Source organism: Medicago sativa, chromosome 7 (assembly GCF_051527215.1).
Source record: "Medicago sativa cultivar Bolivia chromosome 7, Bolivia_mono, whole genome shotgun sequence".
Taxonomy (NCBI): Eukaryota; Viridiplantae; Streptophyta; class Magnoliopsida; order Fabales; family Fabaceae; genus Medicago; species Medicago sativa.
This window is the reverse complement of record NC_140755.1, coordinates 26488681-26513245: the sequence shown is the minus strand read 5'-3', so window position 1 is coordinate 26513245 and position 24565 is coordinate 26488681. Positions and strand designations below refer to the sequence as shown.

The window sequence follows — 24565 nt, the reverse complement described above, 5'->3', positions numbered from 1 at the left end:
CATGAAAATCACAAAGTTCGTCTCAATTATCATTTTTCAAAGAATTTCCCATTTCTAAGTAAAACAAGTTAGATCCATCATGTCATAGAGTAAATGCCATTAAACACCATAATTGAACTCATAAAACTCAAGTTTCGAAGCTTGGAAACAATCCATAAGGTTTGGGTCGACTTAAGAGTAGTTATGCGGAATTTCCATAAAATTTTCTCTAAGACCTCCTTGGAGTATTTTCCTCATAACTCAAAAATCAAAAATCATTTTCAAGTCAAACCAAAGCCATTGGAAAGCTAACAAAATTATCTACAACTTTCATGTTTACACCGAAAACCAATTCAAAACAGAAACGAGGGAAAAAGACGCAAGAACAAGAAACAGGGGATGCTGCCACTATGCAGCTCGCCACGGCGAGTAAATCTACTCGCGAGGCGAGTAAGCTCACAGGGAGCACCTCCTGCTCGTCTCCAACTCGCCTCCCACTCGCTGTGGCGAGTTGGGACAGTTCTGTTACGAGAAAAACTCACTTTTTCACCCCAAAACTCCAATTTTGACTTCCCAAAGCTCAAATTTGATCCCAAAGTTTGTTTAAACATTTTTAAACATGAATAGACACTCAAAATCATGTAAAACTTGCATCAAAACATCCTTACAACAAAAACCATCATTTGACCCATTTACATGAAAACCTCAAGAACAACACAAATTCATAGCCAACTCAATGATTATGATTACCCAAGGTTTCTAACATCAACAACAACACCTCACAACATCAACAACAACAACCAATCATGAATTCATCACAATTCATCAACAACAACATCTCATATCATCAACTTTTGGGTAAAATACAAAGCATACATATGTACATGATTTAAGCTTGCAATTTCATCATCAACAACTCAATTAACATTCAATTTACATACCCAAACATTGCATCACAACATAAGCACGAATTTCATATTTAATTCCACAAATAATCAATTATTTAAATAAGCACTTATGTAGGAAGTTAGGGTAGAAGCTACAACTAAGTGATTATGAGTAAAGACTAACCCCCTTACCTTAATTATCCTCAACACCAACTAAGGCTTCACTTTAGCTCCCAAAGCTTGGTTCTCTAGCTCCCTCTAGCCTCCTTGAGGTCTCCTCTTCAAACCCTTATCTTTTCTCTATCTCTATCTCTTTCTTCCTCTTCTCCCAATTGACAATTGTTGGTAAAAACCCTATTTCACTACTAACACTAGTGTTTAAATAGGCTTTACTTAATTCGGCTTAACTCACCACACCTTAATGGGCCTAACCCATTTTTATTCTAACCCAAAATGTTACTACTCACTTAACGGTAAAATATAACACTAACGGTCACTTACCGGTAAATAAAATAATTACTACACTCTCTCTAGTACTTATTAAAATACCCACTCTCACTAAGCATTAAAAATAATTCTCAACAAAATTACAAAATTACCCCTACTCGTAAAATGACCAAAACACCCCTGAGCCCAAAATGACTAAAATACCCCTCTAACACCGAATTCTACAATTCCCAACCAAAAATACACACAGAGGTAATTAATCACATAAGAGCACATATAACACACATAAATAAATAATAAAATAAATCTAACGAAAATCGGGCTGTTACAACTCTCCCCCACTAAAAAGAATTTTCACCCTCGAAAATTACCTGAAGGAAACAACTCCGGGTACGCAACCCTCATCCTACTCTCCGATTCCCCGGTGGCACTCTCGCCCGTTGGTCCAACCCAAATTACTTTAACCAAAACGATCTCCTTGCCATGCAAACGCTTCACTTCACGATCCTCAATTCTAACTGGCCAAGTCTCGACAGTCAAATTGTCTCTTACTTCCAAATCATCCACTTGAATCACATGAGACGCATCATACACATACTTCCGAAACTGAGACACATGAAACACATCATGAAGATTCAACAAAGATGGCGGTAACGCAATCCGATACGCTACAACCCCAACCTTCTCAATAATCTCAAACGGTCCAACAAAACGAGGAGTCGACTTCCGACACTTCAAAGCACAACCAACACCGGTTACATGATTCACTCTCAAAAACACATGATCGCCAACCTGAAACTCAATGTCCTTCCTCCTCTTTTCAAGATAACTCTTCTGCCTACTCTGAGACGCTCTCATCTTCTCTTGAATCATCTTAACCTTTTCCGTAGTTTCTTGTACAACTTCCGGTCCTAACAAGGCACTTTCACCTGACCCATACCAACACAAAGGAGTCCTACACCTCCGACCATACAAAGCTTCAAACGGTGTCATCCCGATACTAGAATGAAAACTGTTGTTGTAAGTAAACTCGATAAACGGTAAACATTCAACCCAACTGACACCTTGTTCCAACACACAAGCTCTCAACAAATCTTCCAAACTCTGAATAGTCCTCTCCGTCTGACCATCAGTCTGGGGATGATAAGCAGAACTCAACTTCAACTTAGTCCCCAAAGCAGCTTGCAAACTCTCCCAAAACTTAGAAGTAAACCTCGGATCCCGATCCGACACAATACTAGAAGGAATACCATGCAATCTAACAATCTGCTCAATGTAGATCTCGGCCAACTTCGCCACAGACATACCACTCTTGATAGGAACAAAATGTGCCGACTTCGTCAACCGATCAACAATCACCTAAATCGAATCAAAACCCTTAACAGTCTTCGGCAAAGCTCCAACAAAATCCATAGAGATACTATCCCACTTCCACTCTGGCACAAACAACGGTTGCATCAAACCTGACGGTTTCTGATGTTCAATCTTAGACTTCTGACAAACAAAACAAGCATACACAAACTCTGCAATCACTTTCTTCATTCCAGGCCACCAAAACAACCTCTTCAAATCCTGATACATCTTAGTCGCTCCTGGATGAATACTCAAACTACTTCTGTGACCTTCTTCTAAAATCCTTCTCTTAAGCTCAAGAACTCTTGGTACACAAACACGATCACAAAATATCAAAACACCGTTCTCATCCAATCTGAAGTCTCCACCCTTACCTTGGTTAACCAACACCACATAATCCACAAGTTCCAAATCTTCCTTCTGACCATTCTTGATCTCTTCCAAAATATTACTTGTCAGCTTCAACATTCCTAACCTCATACCATCCGGCGTGAACTCACTAACCAAACTCAAGTCTCGGAACTGCTCGGTCAACTCCAATTCCTTAACCATCAAAGCAGACATATGCAACGACTTCCTACTCAAAGCATCAGCAACAACATTCGCCTTTCCAGGATGATAACTCAGCTGAAAATCAAAATCCTTAAGATACTCCAACCACCTTCTTTGCCTCATATTCAACTCCTTCTGGTCAAACAAGCACTTCAAACTCTTGTGGTCACTGAACACTTCAAACTTAGAACCATACAAGTAATGCCTCCAAATCTTCAACACATACACAACAGCTGCTAATTCCAAATCGTGAGTCGGATAATTCTTCTCATGCACTTTCAACTGCCTCGAAGCATAAGCCATAACCTGACGATTCTGCATAAGCACACCACCAAGACCCATCTCAGACGCATCACAATACACAACAAACGATTCCTTCAGATTCGGCAAAATCAACACTGGAGCTGAAGTCAACCTCTTCTTCAACTCTTGGAAACTCTTCTCACACTTAGCATCCCAAACATAAGCTTGTCCTTTCCGAGTCAACTGCGTCAAGGGCAATGCCAACTTAGAGAATCCCTCAATGAACCTCCGATAGTAACCTGCCAATCCAAGAAAGCTTCTAACTTCAAAAACAGACTTAGGTGATTCCCACTGCAACACTGCATCTACCTTAGACGGATCCACGACAATACCACCTTTAGAAATCACATGACCAAGAAAACTCACTTCCCGCAACCAAAACTCACACTTCGACAACTTAGCAAACAACTTCTTCCCCTTCAAGACTACCAACACAATCCTCAAATGTTCGGCATGCTCCTCTTCAGACTTCGAATACACCAAAATATCATCTATAAATACCACCACAAAACGGTCCATAAAAGGATGAAATATTCTATTCATGTATTCCATGAAGACACCTGGCGCATTAGACACTCCAAATGGCATCACTCCAAATGCATCGGAAAGCATACAAAACGTGTTTTTGTGTGTTGCAAACAAGAATCCAAACACGGTACACTCCAAGTAAAACACCCTTCATTGGTTTTTTTTTTTTTAACAAGATCACACTTCATTGTTGCTGAATAATAACTTGTTTAAATTTTGCAATTCCACTAAAAACAAGACCAAAGTTTGCACATGTATGGTAGAATTTTTGTTGGAAAATTGCTGTTCACACATTTGAGAAGGCTGGGACACACATGTAAGATACGTTTTTGCCTCCTCGGCAGTTAACTGCCGAGGAATTAAAAATCCGGCTGCAGTTAACTACCGAGGAAAACCTCGGTAGTTAACTGCCGAGGAAAACATAACTTCATTTTCTTCAATACTTCTTCTTCTAAAAGTGTTGCATATACAATAACGTTCATTTATTTCTTTGGAGTTCCATCATTTATTTATTTTGCTTTTCTAGATCTAGTGGTTTAAAGGTTCTTTGCATTATACAGTATTGTTCCTCACTCTTTAGTTCTATCTCTCATTTGTAGTTCTTCATTCTTCTCTTTCTACTTCTACCTCTGTGCCTTTTCACATAGAAAAACAACAGTGAGATTGTTGAGATAAAAATGGATGAAGATTAATTAGAGAAACGAAGATGAACATAGATTGAAGAAATTGGGTGTGAGAGGGAAGTTCTTGATATGAATTTAGAAAGAAATATGGAGAAAAATAAAATGAAAAGCATCTCATAAAGGATGAATCGAGAATAGGGGATTTTGAATGCAAACATAAATATTGATGTAATTGAGTATTTGATGGTGGATGTGTATGCTCTGCAACGGAATAATGAATATTGTGAGAAGAAGTACCCAAATTGCTGCATATGCAGCACTTTTAGAAGAAGAAGTATTGAAAAAAATGAAGTTATGTTTTCCTCGGCAGTTAACTACCGAGGTTTTCCTCGATAGTTAACTGCAGCCAGATTTTTAATTCCTCGGCAGTTAACTGCCGAGGGGGCAAAAACGTATTTTACATATGTGTCCCAGCCTTATGCAATGGGTCAACAACAATTTTCTTTTTGTTGTAATTTTGAACGAGAACTAAGCCTAAACTTATCTGCTCCAGTGGGATTAAGACAACAACCTGGTGGAAATTTTGTAGTTCGAAGAAATGAAAATTGCACGTAAAGACGCGTACTATTTCTCAGACAACTAGAGAGACGAGAAGTGTTGAAGTCCATTTTGATGGCAACCTTTCTCTTTATACGTGTCTCGTGTTTCAGACCCATACACAAACAAAAATTATGTGTATAGTTCATGCAACATTATAAAATAGTATATTCTATAAAATAGTATATTCTATAAAGTCCTGCAACATTACAGTATCATAATTCATAAAAATTAACGTCTTTAAAGTTTAAGATCAGGTTTTCTCTCTTTTTTCATTCCCAAAGCTTAGCCGCCCTTCTTTTCTTCTTCTTGATATACCAAACAGAAGGTGAGTGAGAGTCAATTTTGATCCAAAATCACTCGTTTTGGTTGTTTTCTTTTTCTTCTCTCTTAGTTAAATAAGTTATTACCGCATATTCTATCTTCCTTCATTTACTTTATTATGTTTGTTTTGGTCTCCCGTCTTTGTGCAATATGTTTTTTATTTTTCATTTTTGTGCGGTGTGTTTTTGGTTTTCCGTTTTGGTGCAATATTTATTTGATTCTAGTTGAAAGATTATATTTGATCAAGTGCAGATCCAATTAATAATTTTGGAGTCGTTAATGTTATAGATCCAAAGACATGAGTATTTCAAAGACTTGAATATAATCATATTTGTAGGCATATGTACTCTGCCGTTTTATGTTATTAACATGGATGTTGCAAGTTTGTTCACAGATTTATCCTTTTTGTTTTTAACGATTTTGAATTTCTATTGCATGGATGTACTCTATCAATTTGAATGAATAAATATCGTTTGTTTTTGTAAAAAAAAATGTTTAAAATCCGATTTTGTTGTATTTATGGCTAGTCGACTTCTCTTAGGTTTTGGTTTGGAGGGGGAGGAAATGAGAGATTTTTGATGGATGTGAAATATAAGAAAAAATTGAGAAAAATTTTCACAATTTTTATAAAAGTATTTTATTAAAGAAAGATAATTTTTAAATTCCCCTTAAATTAGGAGAGTTTTGTATATATTTTTGATTTAAAAAATATTATTGCAATATCAATTGAATTTTGGTTATCCATGTCAACCTTGCAAAACCTTCATCGAATATAATTTTTGAGTTTCCCCTCAAATTAGGAAAGTTTTGTATTAAGAAAATAAATAAAGCTTTCAAAGTCCTCACATCTCAAACTCTTCCATTTCTTCCGCTCCCTCTTTCCTTTTTTTTTTCCAAAGTCTACACGTACCTTCCCCTCCAAACTCTCATACAAAGTCTTGGTCCATTTGGTTCAACATATGGAAGGAAAAGGAGAGGAGAAGAGATATTTTAATTAAGGGTTAATTATTTAAGGAAAGTCTTGGTCCAGAATTTTGTTTTTAGTCCCTACAAAATAAAATCACACTTTTTTAATTTTTGTATCATTTTTCTTTTGAATTTGTAGGGACAAAAAATGCTGATGAATTTTTTTACAAAGACTAAAAATAGTGACGGAAAATTTACGGGGATTATAAAGTGCAATTTTTTTGTATGAATTAACAACAAAATTCTGAATATTTATAGAGACTATGTACTTAATTTACGAAAATCAGGTAAGCAATCATGATATGTAGTTGAAATACACCATCGTGATCAATTCGTGAAATGCTATTTGCTATACATAGCATTTCTCATTTAATTATGATCAACACTTGGACAACTGTGCTTAAGAAACTCTCTCCAACTATACTGTTGAAGCCAAAATAAAATACTCTCACACACACTCTTTCATATATAAAGAAGTTCAGTAACAAACATAAAAATTATCCAAAAGTAAAGAGAAATTTTCTGGTCTAAGAAAATTGATCACTTTATTTAATTTTTGATTGAATTTGAAGTTGAAGAAACACATATGATCCTTATTTTATTTTGTAATTTAGTTTATTTCATTTGACCTATCAAACTAAACCAAATTTTTTCTTCTTGAATTGACTAAAGTTTAAATGGAAAAAAATCGTGAAGTTTCAACGTAATCCGATTCTATGGAAATGTTGATCCAATTCAGCTCAACACCAAGTGTCCGACTCTATTATCATATCGAAACACGACAAATTAAAGTTTGAATTTAACCAACTTTAAAAAACATGAGAAAAAAAAAAGCATAATAAAATACTTACACACCTAGGATTAGTGATGGGGGAGAATAAGTCCCAAAAATAAAAAATAGGCCATGTTAACTTGTGCCTAAGGATATATGTTAAGGAATCTAAAATGAACAACTTTGCTTTATAAATCATGATAATTTAACTTTTAAGAAGTTGATTACATAACTTTTAATACATATATTTCTGTAATAAGTTTTTTAACATGTACCATCAAGAACATAAGTTAACTTTTGCTTAAAAAATAAAAATAAGGGAGATTCTTGAAGTACTTTTTGAAGCCACCTTGGCACACAACTTGGAATTCCAATATATTCAATTTTGAATCATATTCCTAAATCCCCACCATACAACATCACAAATTAGCCATCACCATCAAATAATGGCGTGACCCCTTTCACATGGGATTCTCTTTTATATTCGTTTCTTTCCGAATTTCCGCAGTGGTTCAAGCTGGTCCCTCTTTGATAAACGACATTCCAAAACAGTGTACTATGGTTTCCTCCTTTTTTTACTTTTCACGTTTTTCACCTATCCGTTCACGTTAGATTTACACCAATCATTCAACGCGTTTTCTCGTAGGTTCCTCATTGAAGAAATTAATTATTATGTAATCTTCAATTTTGAGTAAAGTTGAAACTCTATTTTTTCAGATGATCGGGTTTCTACTAAGTCGGGACACGTGGTACAGATGATGATACGATACGATAAGGACACGAAGATACACAAGTTTTTTAAAACTTAAGATACAATGTGGTTAAGACATATTAACAAAAAATTTATATAACTTTTTATATATTATATATAAAATTATCAAAGTAGTTTATAAAAAATATGTTACGAGTCCATGAATTTAACTCAGTTGGTAAGAACAATACATAATATATGTAAGCGGTGTTCGAACCTTGGATATCTCTCTTCTTCACATTTAACATGTGTGATATCCGGCCATTAGACTACTTGACAAAAAAATAAACATGTTATGACTTACAAATATACAATTTTCGTTGGTTAAAATTTATGAGTTAACATAAGTCGATCCAAACTAATTCACATGCAAAATGTTTTATTAAATTTCGATTTACTCGTTCCAACGGCCATCCACTTCCTCATATAATCGATCTATGGGACTCACTTGTAATTGAAGCAAAGAGACCGTTTTGATCTCAATATATTTTTTGATTGAGACCGTTGAACTCAACTCAAATAATTAACAACCCCAATGTTTTAAAATAAAAAATAACCTTTACTAGAAAACACAGTCTTCAAAACGACAAAATGTTGTTTAACTTTATCAAAAGAAAAAGAAGAGAAGTTTTCAATAACATCATTATAATTATATAGTATAAGATAAGATAGGTAATCATTTTTATTTCTGATTGTGTAATGAATAGGCACGGCAAATTTTTTATTGTGCATTTTGTTAGTCGAAATAGTCTCTGACATATAGTTCTTCAATATTGATGATAACTCGTTTTTATAGGAATTTTTTTTGAAAGAAAAAATATCTTTTTTTTTTATAAGAATTGATATGACATTAAATAAGTATTTATAGAGATTGATATGCCAATACGTAAATATATTAAAAGACCGATGTGATAATATTAACCGAACATTTTGATATCAAAAACAATTTTAACTAATGTAATGCATAATCAGAAACTATTTTAAAATTTTCATACATTAAAAATTCATTGTAACTATTCGTTATACATCTATGAAGACTATTTATCTTGATATTTTTTTTCTCTCTCAAGTATTTACCAATTTTCTTACAACAACAAAAATGATTTTATTTATAATGTCAATTCCAAGACATAAGATGGGTTCCACTTGAATGAGTTTGTGTAACATTTATGGTTTTGTTTTTATTTCTTTCTTAATTAATCAATCTCATTCATCAAAATAATTTATTTTAAATATTTATCTATCATAGTATCTCTCATCAAAATATATTAAAGTCTCCCAAAAAAATATATATTAAAATCACCAAAATCATCTAAATTAATCATCAAAATACCAAAGTGCTTTCCAGTTAAGACATTCCGACGCCACAAGATGTACAACACCACAAAGCAATATATGGAACCAGGGCCGTCTTAACAAATTCATAGGCCCCGTTTTAGTTTTATAAGGGATGCAAAAAAAATTAAATTATGGGCCCAAAAAAAATTACACAAGTCATTTAAAAAAAAAATTAAAAATTACACTTTGGTGGGACTTGAACACATGAAGCACACTTAGTAGATTGATATTACTTGCTTTTAATACATATATAACCATTATTTAGTGTCTTAAATATTTTAAAAAAAAAAATTTGGGCCCCAAAAAATTGGAGGCCCGGTGCCATAGCCCAGCCTCAACGGGCTACGGGCCGGCCCTGTATGGAACTCTATCAAAGCAGTAATTTTATCAAATCTACCTTTTAATTACTCAAAAAACAAATCATATCTACCTTTTAAGATAAATTAATTTATGCCATGCTAATGAATTTATGTCTAATGAAGATAAAATTAATCTATCAAAGCAGTAACGTACGTAACACAACACATCAAAGATCAACCTATTTATTTACAATATTATTTAACAAAAATTCTAAAAAAAAGTAAAATATTTATTTATAACCTAAAACTAAAAATACATCACCAAGAGTTATTTATAACTTTTTTGACTAAAAAAGAGAGTTATTTATAACTTGTATACGTCAATTTTGACCAAAATCCTAAAAAAAGTTCCACCTGTTCTCAACTCAAACCCTACAAACGTGTTTTCTATTCTCATCCACTCACCTATAAATAAACACAAACGTTAATATAAGACCGTTTGTATCCCATATTTTCATCACAAACACAAAAACAACAACCTCAAAAAAAAAAAACTAAAAAACATGACAACAAAAACAACCTCAACTCTCCTCCTCCTCCTCTTCCTCCTCCATGTCTCGGCTACCGTAGTTAACTCCATCGGGGTTAACTACGGTACCTTAGGAGACAACCTTCCACCACCAACAGCCGTGGCAAATTTCTTGAAAACTAACACGATCATTGATCGTGTTAAGATCTTTGATGTGAGTCCACAGATTCTGCAAGCTTTTGCTAATACGGGGATTTCTGTAACAGTTACGGCGCCGAATGGGGATATTGCTGCGTTAGGAAATATTAATTCGGCACGTCAATGGGTTCAGCAGAAGATTAAACCATTTTATCCTGCTACTAAGATTAATTATATTCTTGTTGGTAGTGAAGTTCTTCATTGGGGTGATGCTAATATGATTCGTGGTCTTGTTCCTGCTATGAGAACTCTTCATTCTGCTCTTGTTGCTGAGGGTATTAATGATATTAAGGTAAAAATAGAAATCTCATCTTTGTTCTTGGTTTTCAAAAAATAGCTATCACCTTTAACTAGAATGTTGTTATTCAAAATAATCTTTAACAAGAATGTTTATACCACTTTTTGTGAGACACAAATAAAGTTAGGGTATGTTTGGATTTGGTTATTTTTGAGTTTAAACAGCTTATACAATTAAACAAGTTTTTATTGATGATCAAGCTGGTTCATGAAAAAACAGCTTATAAAATATAATTTTCGTTAGTAAAAACTTATGAATTAACACAAAAGCTTATTTATTTACATAAGCTATTTTTTATAAGCTTAAAAATATGTCAATCCTTTTTATAAAAAAATAAATCCAAACGGAACCTTATAAATGAAAAAAGAGATCTAAACAATTTTTGAATTAACCAATTTTTGACCAAAATTACTCATCTGAACCGTTCCTAACTAAAAAAATTACTAGCATTTATTGTTGCTATTATTTATGGTACCATGAGTAAAAATTATTTAATGGTCTGAGAAAAAATTGAATGAAGCGTGTTAAAGAAAAAGAGGGATGAAAGCGAAACGTGTCATGATTGTTTTGTGGTAAGATCCGAATGTCGCTAGCTTCTGTCTTTGGGAGACAACTTCACGTGTTATTATTACATAAAAATCTTATTTGAGTCGGTGGTTGTCTTTTTGATTTAGATCCTATGATTCAGATTTCAAATCCTATAAAAATGGACCTTTTGATATTCCAATTTAAACAATTTTTTTGCAAACAATATATAAGTACCAAATTAGTCCCTAGTCTTGGACACTCACAAAAAAGCAATATGTTGATTTAACTTTTTGATTATTTTTAAAATAATTAAAATAATTAATAGGTAGAATTAATATCTTGTGAGTGTGCCTTAGAGATTTATATTTGATTTTGTGACAATACAAAAATAATTCCATATACTCATATTGGTAGAGAAATTCAAATCTTGATTCTTGTGAGATTTTAGTTGAATACTTTACCTACTACATCATTGTTTGTTCCATCAATTTGAATTAGGAATTCTGAATTAACAAAAGTTTGAGCTGAATTTTGTCAATTTTTTTTTTCAGGTTACTACAGCACACTCATTAATAATAATGCGACAATCATTACCACCAAGTGCTGGAAAATTCAGACCAGGTTTCGCAAAACACGTAATAGCACCAATGCTGAAATTTCTAAGAGAAACAAGAACACCATTCATGGTTAACCCATATCCATATTTCGGTTACAATCCAAAGAATGTCAACTTCGCGTTATTTAGACCAAACCGTGGACTGTTCGACAGGTACACCAAACTAAGGTACACAAACCAATTCGACGCTTTAATGGACGCTGTTTATTCAGCAATGAAGGGACTTGGTTTCGGTGACGTGGACATTGCTGTTGGCGAAACGGGCTGGCCTTCAGTTTGTGATGGTTGGGATGCTTGTAGTGTGGCGAATGCTCAGAGTTATAATGGTGAGTTGATCAGGCATTTGGAGGCAGGGAGAGGCACGCCGTTGATGCCAAACAGGAGGTTTGAGACTTTTCTTTTTGCTTTGTTTAATGAAAATCAGAAACCTGGTCCGATTGCTGAGCGTAATTGGGGTCTCTTTCGGCCTGATTTCTCTCCTGTTTATGACTCTGGAATCTTGCGCAATGCACAGGTTATTTTCTTTTTTCTCACTTTTATACTTTAGTGCTTTCTTTTGACTTTGTTTAGTAGCATTGTCAAAGTTGTACATAGAAAATTGTCTAAAATTTCACGGAGGACCAATGTGGGTCCGTAAAAATAGAAGTTTGCGGTCCTTTCTGTTGTTAGGTCTGATACATGATCTGGCTGGTTTCAGTTTGGCAAAAACAAGAGAAAATATATATGTGAGTCTCGAAACTCAACTCATATTTGTTTTTCCTTGTTTTTATTAAACATGCACAAATTAGATCACTGTCTCAGTAGTAAAAACTAGGAGGACCGTGAATCTCTACTTCTGTAAGGTGATGTCCGTTGTTGTTGTTGATGTTTTGATTAATATACCAGTATTGATCTACAACGGACCATTATCAAGAAGTCCGCCGTAGAACTTGCTATAACGCGTGTCATATGAATACTACTACTATTTTGTTATATGTATAAATGAATCGAAAATTTACGTAGTATTTTAATTACAAAATAAGATCACGAGTCATTTACTAGATTCATGTTTGGAATTATTTAATTGTCGGCACAGAGATTTGTAGTGCAACAGAGTTCCAATGATATTTTGAGGTCTAAAGTGTCATTATAACATGGAAATATGTTGAAAAACGATTGAAACATTATTAAAATGTTAGCATATAATTTATTAGATTCTTTTGAAAGATGCTCAATGTTTTGTCCTTTACTTTAATTTCATAGTTTTTTTTCTTTGCACTGCTTTGTTTGTACTACAATATCTGGATTCCTGGTCTCTTTTATCACATGGAACATGGTATCAACTTCCAATGCACTTTTCTTTTTAACTTTTTTAAGGAAAGTTGTTTGATTCATTCTCAATTCACTTTTTTTCTTCTATACAATAAGGTTTTGTATTTGATGATAGATTTTTGTTTTCAAGTTTTAATTTTTTGTCCGCGTTCTAGAAATTAAACTAGAAACGTATTCACGGAGTAGCTAGCAATGGTTTGGTTGCAGTGAAAGTTCACTGTGACTCCACAAAACTTATATCTATGGTCACTCCCATATTATGCCTATGGTGATAATTCTATGTCAACGACGATAACAAGGGTTGCGGTGTGCATATTGTTTAACATTTTAAATTTTACAATCCAAGATCCAAATTTCACAGTTTTATCATTATGTTGTTGAGAGTATTTTAAATGAATAATGCAGAGACCAGTAGCACCGGTACAACCAAGACCAGTAACACCTGTACGACCAAGGCCTGCAGTTGGGAGCTGGTGTGTGCCGAAGCCGGATGCAAGTAACGCAGCGTTACAAGCGAATATAAACTATGTTTGCAGCCAAAAAGTTGATTGCGGGCCAATCCAACCAGGAGGAGTTTGCTTTGCTGCCAACAACCTTAGGGCTCTTGCCACTTATGCCATGAATGCTTACTATCAGGCTAATGGAAGACATCCTTTCAACTGTGACTTCTCTAACTCTGGTGTTATTGTTTCTACTAATCCAAGTGAGTCTCTCAATTTCATACCCTTGTTATATTCTTCACTAGTGATTTATAGAACTCTTCATAGAAGTTATTGTTTGTGTAACATCGACACTTCAGATTGAATATATGGCTGGTATTCGACACGTGTTAGCATCTGACACTGACCGTCGTTGCACATGAGATTACATTTAAAGATTCCATTTTTTTTTCAAAATAGAACCGGTGTCAACGACACCGGTTCTATTCGTTGTAGGCCATGATAATTGTAGAATCTATTCGTTGTAGGCCAATAATTATTATTTGGAAAATATTCGTTGTATCTAAGTTTTCTCAAACATATATGCATAATTGTTGCTAACAATGTATGTTTTGTTATTCTTATTTGCAGGCCATGATAATTGTAGAATCTAAGCATGTTTCTTGAAGGTCATAATCAGAAAGGCAAGGTCAAATCTAAGCATCTGAATAGAAGAGGGAAAATGGAGTGAATGTGGCTTTGTGTTAATTCATGACTTTGTGATTATGCATTCATGTACTTGTTGTCTTGATTTATTTTTTGGAGGGGTTGTTGTGTTGATTATTGTATATTAGGTAAAAAGATGTTAACATTGGCATGACATTTCATGCTTAATTTAATTAATATAATGCTCGTTTGTGGCTATAACTAAAACATCTCATCTCATCTCATTAATATTAACATTAGTATGTGGCTTATTTCTTTCTTGCCAAAAACAAAATACATTTATTCCTTTTCTATTTAAACAAGGTATTTGTTAATCAATATGATTAGATACAAGTAAATTTATTTCGTGCAATTATTTTTTTGAAGGAACAGTCACTTGTAGCCAAAACAAGTTTGGAGTTTAGGAAACTAGAACAAAAGAGTTTGTAGCCAAAATCTTGTCTTTGCTGTAGTCAAGTAAATGCGATTTGAGGAATGCTATGGTCAGTCACTCATACACTCTCCCATAAACACTCTTCATAAATGGTGCCACGTGTCCACTTTTATTATCAATTTACTTGTAAACCGGCTTCTGTGGATAAATTTTTTATGTTTTTTTTTTATTATTGCTGGCAACTCAAAAACATTAAGCTTGATCCCACAACCATCAATGTTCTTCCTTTCATGCTTAATTTTCTTGCAGCAAAACAGAGTGTTTACATTTTAATTAACAGCCTAACAAGCAACAACCCACAAGATTCGACCTGCAATGGCGTGCAACGGTGGTCAACTGAGCTCTGCCGTCGTGCCTCACTCCATGAATCTTACCAGTGGAGGCCATTAAAGTAGATCTATCACCACAAAGGATGTTCCATAATTCCAGTTGGGTGGTTGTTCTTCGTTCGTTTTCAATTTCAAGTGATGATGGAAATAATAATAAAAGGTTTTTTTAGTTGTAAAAAAAAAAAAAGTGTCAAGCGAGTAAAAAAAAGTGTTAAAAATAAAAAAATAATGGCTTAATTAATGATTTGGTCCCATTTGTTGGTTACATTTTGGTCCCATAAGTTATTAACGTTACAATTTGGTCCCTTAAGTTACTTTTTGGTTTCGTTTTGGTTATTAACTATTTTTGGTTTCATTTTGGTCCCTTAACTTATTTTTTGGTTTCGTTTTGGTCCTTTAACTTATAATTGTTAAACCTACTGAACCGGTTACTAAGTTAGCAATTAAAAATGAAGGTGAGGTGGCACCATACATTAGGTGGCACCTAATGCGATTTATACAAAGTAAAACAAGAAGTGATCTCGCAAATTCGCAAAGTAATTCCAAATTAAACTAAGGTGACAACTATGTTACCCATTAACATTAACAAAATGTAGGTAGAGGTGCTCAATGAGTTCACATCAATCGAAATGAGCTGAATTAACCAAACATTTGCATGTCATTAACGTAGATATTTTTCTTTGTAGTTTAGGAAAATGACACTTCTACGGTGCAGTCAAGAAATTGACTTTTTTGAAAAAGTTATTTTGTTTAGCCAATAATAATTATTGCATTATTGATACATAAATGAATCATTTTGATACATGCTATTCAATTTTCGTCGTTAGAGTCTATGTTTTGAAATCGGTTTATGCACTTCCTGAAGTCAATTCACACATTCAGAAGAAAAATTCCTTGACAGTTTGTAAGCATCATCAACCACAACACAACAATAAACCATTATCCAAAAGATTTGAATCCTGACGCAGACAGCATGGAAAGAAAAAGATTTGATAGTTTAGATGCATAAGCTTTATGATTTACAAAATAAAATAAAAATATAATAATAAAAATAATAATAATAATAATGTTTAATTTTGATTTAATCAGGGATTGAATTGCAATAAGTAAAGATATAATGACACACCTTATGGGCAAATGTGCAATACACCATATAATTTGACGTAATATAGATTAAATACACAATGCTCAATGATTGGCTATAAAGTTAATTTCACCAGAAAAGTCATTCTCATAACTACATCATAGAATTTTCTTTAAAAAAAAAAATATTGATTTTGTTAAAAATACTAATAAGTGAATTTTGTTGATCAGACATCAATGTGATTTTTTTTCCAGAAATTTGTACCCCCAAGTCATTGATCAACAAATTTAGAAACCATGTCCAAGAATCTCTGGTTTCACCTTCAACCATGGCTATTGCTATGTGAAGCATATGATCATTTGGATCCCTACAACTAGTTGCTAATATCATTCCACCATATTAGCCTTTTAAGAAGCATCTATCAAGTCCAATGTACGACTTGCATCTTAGGAAACTTTTCTTGCATCCTTCAATACACATATATAATCTCTGAAAGCTAGGTAACAATGGCCTCATTATGTACCATTCTTCAGTTGGTTCTTCATGGTTCTCATTAGGCTTCACTTGGATCTTGAAAGTATTATTTGGATTTGATCTAAGTATCTCATGTCCATAGTCCTAAAAAAAGGTCCACCTGTTCTCAACTCAAACCCTCCAAACGTGTAATCTATTCTCATCCACTCACCTATAAATAAACACAAACGTTAATATAAGACCGTTGTATCCCACATTTCATCACAAACACAAAAACAACAACCTCAAAAAAAAAAAAAAAAACATGACAACAAAAACAACAACCCTCCTCCTCCTCTTCCTCCTCCATGTCTCAGTTACCGTAGTTAACTCCATCGGGGTTAACTACGGTACCTTAGGAGACAACCTTCCACCACCAGCAGTCGTGGCAAATTTCTTAAAAACAAACACGATCGTTGATCGTGTAAAGATCTTTGACGTGAATCCACAGATTCTTCAAGCTTTTGCTAATACAGGGATTTCTGTAACAGTTACGGCGCCGAACCGGGATATTGCTACCTTAGGAAATATTAATTCGGCACGTCAATGGGTTGTGCAGAAGATTAAGACTTTTTATCCTGCTACTAAGATTAATTATATTCTTGTTGGTAATGAAGTTCTTAATTCGGGTGATCGTAATATGATTCGTGGTCTTGTTCCTGCTATGAGAACTCTTCATTCTGCTCTTGTTGCTGAGGGTATTAACGATATTAAGGTAAATCTAATTCTCATCTTTGTTCTTCGTTCTAAAATTGCATTTATTTTTAGGAGGCATTCTTGCATGGACACAAATATAAATGCATAGTATTTAGTCACACATACATCAAAAACATTTTTTTCAAAAGACTAAATCATTTTATTATCAAGTTCTCTTTTATTATTAGAAAAAATATTTTTATGTGTGTGTGCCTAAACACTGTACATTTATATTTGTAACCATGATAGACTTTCTCTATTTTTAGCTATATATATATATATATATATATATATATAGGAGGGATCCATTGACTCCAAGAGTAAGTCTAAAGACTACTCCAAATCATGACCCTTGAATCTAATGTTAATGAATGACTGTGATTAATCATTAATAATCCATACCATAAATTGTTTTGTTCCTTCTTCCCAAACAACTCACAAATTACATCGTAAAACACAATCAATTTAAATGCGGTATGTCAGCCATAGTGTGCAAGAAGGATATAATGATTTTTTTGAATCAATAGAATTTTATTTATTCAATAGAAGATCAACATGGAGATTGTCTAGAATTTTGATATCCAATAAAGTTATTGACAAAATCATAAAGCTATCACCTAATTACCATGTGTGGATCGATCATGCTTTGAAATTCATGGATCACCAAATTTTACTATGCAGATTTTCAAAGACAATTCTCGAAGGTTGAAGGCATATCCAGGTTCATAGGTGTGGATCGATTCCACAACTTAATGTGATTTATTCAATGTCTTTCTCATTGAGTATATTGAGATAAAGGCAAACGACATGCTATCAAGAGTATACCGATTAGCTGAGGATTGAGGTTTTTGTGTTGGTTCATGGTTATTTAGAAAGAAGGTGTTAGGTTATTTGGGAAGAATGAATAGAAAAATTACGGTGAGGATTAGTAGAAATTAATTACAACAATGTAATTTGTGAGTTGTTTGAGAAGAAGGAACAAAACAATCTTATGGTAGGGATTATTAATGATTAATCACAGTCATTCATTAACATTAGATTCAAGGGTCATGATTTGGAGTAAGTCTTTAGACTTACTCTTGGAGTCAATGGATCCCTCCTCATATATATATATATATATATATATATATATATATATATATATATATATATATATATATATATATATATATATCACCTTTAGCTAGAATGTTTATACTACTTTTTGTAAGACACAAATAAAGTTAGGGTAAGTTTGGATTTGTATATCGTTGAGTTTAAACAACTTATACAAATAAATAAATGAGTTTTAATTGATAAGCTTCTCATGTAGTTTATGTGAAAACCACTTATGAAAATATAATTTTGGTTAGTAAAAACTTATGAATTAACACAAAAACTTATTCATAAGATATTTTACGAAAATTTAGGATACGTTTGGAATTGTTTATTTTTGAATTTTTGCAAAACAGCTTTTATAAATGAGTTTTTATTTATAAGTTTGTTGTTGTAGTTTATGAAGAAAAAAAACTTATGAGAATATAATTTTCATTAATAAAAACTTATGAATTATAAAAATAAAAATAAAACTTATTTATTCATGTGTCAATCCTTTAAAAAAAATCAATCCAATCCCTTATAAATAAAAAAAGAGATCTAAGAAATCTGTTTCTGATAAAAATCTAAGTTCTATTTTTGAGTAAATCAATTTTTTATCAAACATAACTCATCTGAACCGTTCTTGACAAAAAAAAATTATTATTATTTCTGTAAAATTATTTGTGGTAACATGAGTAAAAATTATTTAATAGTCTGAGAAAAAATTGAATTCATTACGACAAGTACAATTGCGTACATTCTCTCGTCAATATAATAAGAAAAAATTGATATTTTAAATTCATTCAATAAATGATGTATGTGGCCTATACTAAAACCACATACATCATTTATTGAATGAATCTAAAATGCTAAATTTTGCTTATAAGTTGATAAGTGAAAAATTGAATGAAGCTTGTTAAAGAAAAAGTGTCATGATTGTTTTGAGGTAAGATCTGAATGTTGCTAGCTTTTGTCCTTGGGAGACAAGTTCACGTGTTATTATTACATACTCCATCCGTCCCATATTAGATGACATGTTTGACAATGTGCACTTTTAACTTAACATACAGTTGGTTGTCATTCAGATTTTAAATTATGTTTATAGACCGTTTGATATGATATTCCAATTTAAACAATTTTTTTTGCAAACAAACAAAATATAATACCAAATTAGTCCCTAGTCTTGGACACTAACAAAAAAGTAATATGTTGAATTAACTTTTTGATTATTTTTAAAATAATTAAAAGGTATAATTAATATGTTGTGAGTATGGATGGGAATAGGCTAGGCCGAGTTAGGCTTTGTAAGGCCTGAGTATGGCCTGCCATATTTTTTTGAAGCCTAAGTCTGGCATGCGGCCTGTTATAGGCCTACTTTTTAGGCCTGAGCCTGGCCTTCTGAAATCCTAATACGATCTGCTAGCCTGTTTAAAAGCCTATATCTTATGAACATCTTTAAATAAGCAATGTAGTCTAAGTTTAAATGGACTAGCGAATTAATAGTTCAGTTACATTAAACTCTTGATAATCAACACGAGGTTTTAGGGAGTTCGACTATATATTGTATCATATTTCAATTCTAATTTATAATAGTACTTTTTTTTTAAAGAATAATACATTTATATATGCAAAAAATTAATGTATACTAATAAAGCTTAAATTATTAAAAAAAGATTATAAATTTATATTTTAATTCAATGTACAAAATATAATATAATAATAAATAATATTATTCATATTACTTAAAAAGGCCGGCCTAATAGACTTAAGAGGCTTTTTGATAGGCCTGTGGCCTGACCTTTTAAGCTAAACTAGTATGGAGCCTAGGCCTTCTCTATTTAAGAAAAAGTCTGGCCTGGCCTATTCCCATCCCTAGTTGTGAGTATGCCTTAGAGATTTATATTGGCTTAAATATGTGTATAATCCCTGCAAAGAGGTTGATGTTGAATTTTAGTCCATGTATTTACTAATCCTTCAAATTTGCCACTTTAAATATTAATCACATAAAATTTGGTCCTAATTACGTTTTTTGTGAGGTGGAGGATGATTAGCAACATGACACTTATGTGGCATGTGGTGACTAGGTATGACTCAGGACACGTCAGCAAAACACCGGTCAAATGACTTTTTTGTCCTTAATGAGCCAAGACACGTGTAGAATGCCCAAAATACCCCTGGCTTTCTTCTCTCTTCTTCCCGCGTGAGAACTCAGAACCTCCTTCTTCTCTCTTCAAAACAACCCTTCTTTAAATGAAAGAACTCCATTAACTCTCATGTCCAACCCTTTTTACTCCCTTTATTCTCTCTTTCACGATTAATTTATTTTCTTTTTTCTTTATTTTCTTCAATTTCATTCTCCCTCTTCTCATGAAAGAACTTCATGAAACACCACCAACCAATTCTCCCTCTTCAATTTCATTCTTTCTCTTCAACCTCTTTTTGTGCTCTCATGGTGTCGGCTTCAATTTTGTTGTTGTAGCTTCAGATTCGAGTTTTGGAAAGGGTGTGGAGTTACCACTGGCTCTGTTTGGCATGGCTGAGATGAATATTCTCAACGTTGTTTCTTGCTGCAATGAATTTAATTCCATATCTTGCTATGTTCATAGCTTTATAAAATAAAATTTTGGTTATTCTAATACATAAATTGATATCAGTTCCATTGTTGATTTGGTTTTGGAATGGCAAAAGTCGAAGAATTGTGAGTGTTGAGGATCTGCATTCGATTGCACAGATTGATGGTGTTGGTGGTGATGGAAGAGAAGAAGAAGAAAGGGGTAGAATGGTCATTTTGCACATGTCTAGTTTCATCGAGGGCAAAAATGTCCTTTCAGGTAGCTTTGCTGACGTGGCATCAGTCCTACCCAGTCACCACATGCCACATAAGTGCCATGTTTCTAATCATCCTCCACCTCACCAAAAAACGTAATTAGGACCAAATTCTAAGTGATTAATATTTGCAGTGGCAAATTGAGAAGATTAGTAAGTAAAGAACTAAAATTCAACCTCGACCTATTTGTAGGGACCGTACACGTATTTAAGTCATTTATATTTGATTTTGTGACCATACAAAAATAATTCCATATAGTTATATTGGTAGAGAAATTCAAGATTTAAGTTGAATACTTTACCTACAACACCATTAATTTCCTTAACAAATATAAAAAATAGAAAAGTTGTTTGTTCCATCAATTTGAATTGAGTAAATAGTCAAAGACCCCCCCCCCCCCCCCCCCCCCCGAAATTGCAAGTTCATCAAATACCCCCTGTAGCTAACGAAACATCAATTACCCCCCCCCCCGAAATTGCTTAACAATGATCAATTTCGTCCATTCAAACGGCAGAAATGGACGGCTGAACGAAATTGATCATTGTTAAGCAATTTTGGGGGGGTAATTGATGTTTCGTTAACTACACGGGGGTATTTGATGAACCTTGCAATTTCGGGGGGTCTTTGACTATTTACTCATTTGAATTAGGAATTTTGAATTAACAAAAGTTTGAGCTGAATTTTGTACAAATTTTTTTCAGGTTACTACAGCTCACTCATTAATAATAATGAGAGATTTATTACCACCAAGTGGCGGATGCTTCAGAGGAGGTTTCCAAAAACACATATTACCAATGTTGAAATTTCTAAGGGAAACAGAAGCACCTTTTATGGTTAACCCATATCCATATTTCCGTTACAATCCAAAGAACGTGAACTTCACGTTATTCAGAACAAACCGCGGATTAAACGACATGTACACCAATATAAGGTACACAAACCAATTTGACGCTTTAATGGACGCTGTTTATTCAGCAATGAAGGGACTTGGTCATGGTAGCGTGGACATTGCTGTTGGCGAAACGGGCTGGCCTTCAGTTTGTGATGGTTCGGATGCATGTAGCGTCTCGAATGCTCAGAGTTATAATAGTCATTTGATCAGGCATTTGGAGGCAAGAGGCACGCCGTTGATGCCAAACAGGAGGTTTGAGACTTATCTTTTTGCTTTGTTTAATGAGAATCAGAAACCTGGTCCGATTGCTGAGCGTAATTGGGGTCTCTTTCGGCCTGATTTCTCTCCTGTTTATGACTCTGGAATCTTGCGCAATGCACAGGTTATTTTCTTTTTTCTCACTTTTATACTTTAGTGCTTTCTTCTGATTTTGTTTCAAATTTTTTATGAAACTATATATAATTGTTAGTAGCACATGAGATTACATTTAAAGATTCCATTTTTTTTTCTTCATAATAGAACCGGTGTCAACGACGGTCAGTGTCAGATGCTAACACGTGTCACAAGAAGGAATATATTCGTTGTATCTAAGTTTTCTCAAATATATATGCATAATTGTTGCTAACAATTTATGTTTTGTTATTCTTATTTGCAGGCCATGATAAATGTAGAATCTAAGCATGTTTCTTGAAGGTCATAATCAGAAAGGCAAGGTCAAATCTAATCATCTGAATAGAAGAGGGAAAATGGAGTGAATGTGGCTTTGTGATTATGCATTCATGTACTTGTTGTCTTGATTTATTTTTTGGAGGGGTTGTTGTGTTGATTATTGTATATTAGGTAAAAAGATGTTAACATTGGCATGACATTTCATGCTTAATTTAATATAATATAATGCTCGTTTGTGGCTATAACTATTTGATAAACAGAAACATCTCATTTCATTAACATTAACATTAGTATGTGGCTTAGAAAAAATATAATATTTTTGTTAAAATACTAATAAGTGATTAAACAAATACTGATCTAAACTGACCGAGTATTTACGTGTTGTTAACCACCTAGCACAACATGAACAGTACTACACTGTGTCGTTTTCGTGTGGCCAAATAGCAGAACCATTACTTAAATTTGAGTTGAAATGAATGTTTACTTCACAAGTCTATCTATATATGGGAATGAATCCTCTCATGTGAAAATCACATAAGAGAGAATTCTTTTCCAATTAATATATACTTATAACTTTTAACATCTCGGTTGTTGGTTATTTAGTTGGCAGTGCGTATCTTTTTCTAGCTCATTCAGAACAATATGTTCATACTTTTATGTCGGAGTGACGGTGGCATAAGGAGGTCCCTCTGAAGGTTTCATTATTTTCTTGACGTTTTTTTTCGCAATCAGCTTCCTTCCAAGGTCACTCTATTTAGACGAGGCATCATTCCTCACGGCTCTCAGCTTTGTGTGAGTGCTTGTGGGGAACTTGAATCATCATTTCAGTTCTATTTGGTACCTTGTCCGTAATTGGAGTGGTATATCTTCGGTTGATCCTTTCTGTATTTCATATTACTTTATTGGCTTAAATATGCCAACCGTCCCTGTAATTTGGGCGAGTTTTGATTTTCGTCCCTGTAAAAAAAAAAAATTTAAATACATCCCTGTAAATTTTTTTTTGTTTTAAAAAGGTCCCTGGCCCCACTTTTTTGCTGACCAAGCATGGCTTTGGCCACGTGGCAGTTGCTGACTGTGCAACTTTTGCCACGTGGCGCTGACGTGGCATGCCACATAATTAAATATATTTTTTAATTTTTAAAATTCTGTTTTAAATTAAAAAAATCTGAAAATAAATTAAAAAATCATAAAAAAATTAAAAAAATCTGAAAAAAATGGGAAAAAAACGGAAAATAAAATTACCGATTTTTATTTAAAATTTTTTTTTTTCAAAATTCTAAAATTCTTTTAAAAATCATAAAAAAAATAAGAAAATTAAATTTTCGATTTTTAATTAAAAAATACGTTTTTTTTCAAAATTCTGAATTTTTTTTTTAAATTTTAAAAATCTGAAAATAAATTTAAAAATCATATTCTGATTTTTTAATATTACGATTTTTAAAAATCATATTTTGAAAATTCTTTTTCGAAATTAATATTACGATTTTTAAAAAATCAGATTTTTTAAATATTTTTCGAAATTATATATTCTGATTTTAAAAAATTATATAATTTTCCATTTTTTTTCATATTTCCAAAAAATTATATTTTTTAAAATTATATAATCGGAAATTTTTTTTGAAATTATTATTATGATTTTTTAAAAAAATCAGATTTTTTTAATAATTTTTGACTCTCCAACCGATATTCTAAGCGACAGGC

At 33.0% G+C, this 24565-nt stretch overlaps 2 protein-coding genes across 3 annotated transcripts; both read left to right on the top strand.

The window, feature by feature from the left end:
• Positions 1 to 10216: 10216 nt before the first annotated feature.
• LOC146905238 (glucan endo-1,3-beta-glucosidase-like) lies at positions 10217 to 14595 on the top strand. 2 transcript variants are annotated; one of them, XM_085730151.1, is made up of 4 exons: positions 10217 to 10738; positions 11824 to 12402; positions 13605 to 13902; positions 14270 to 14595. In XM_085730151.1, exons 1-4 carry the CDS (start codon positions 10283 to 10285, stop codon positions 14290 to 14292), a joined length of 1356 nt encoding a protein of 451 aa, XP_085586277.1. In that variant the 5' UTR covers positions 10217 to 10282; the 3' UTR covers positions 14293 to 14595. The 2 variants fall into 2 exon arrangements, with proteins under 2 accessions (XP_085586277.1, XP_085586276.1); XM_085730150.1 differs by having other exon boundaries at positions 14135 to 14321.
• A 1755-nt stretch (positions 14596 to 16350) lies between these two features.
• On the top strand, positions 16351 to 23109 carry LOC146905237 (glucan endo-1,3-beta-glucosidase-like). Its single transcript, XM_085730153.1, has 3 exons — positions 16351 to 17418; positions 22005 to 22577; positions 22851 to 23109. The coding sequence occupies exons 1-3, from the start codon at positions 16969 to 16971 to the stop codon at positions 22884 to 22886; spliced, it is 1059 nt and encodes a 352-aa protein (XP_085586279.1). The 5' UTR covers positions 16351 to 16968; the 3' UTR covers positions 22887 to 23109.
• Positions 23110 to 24565: the final 1456 nt, after the last annotated feature.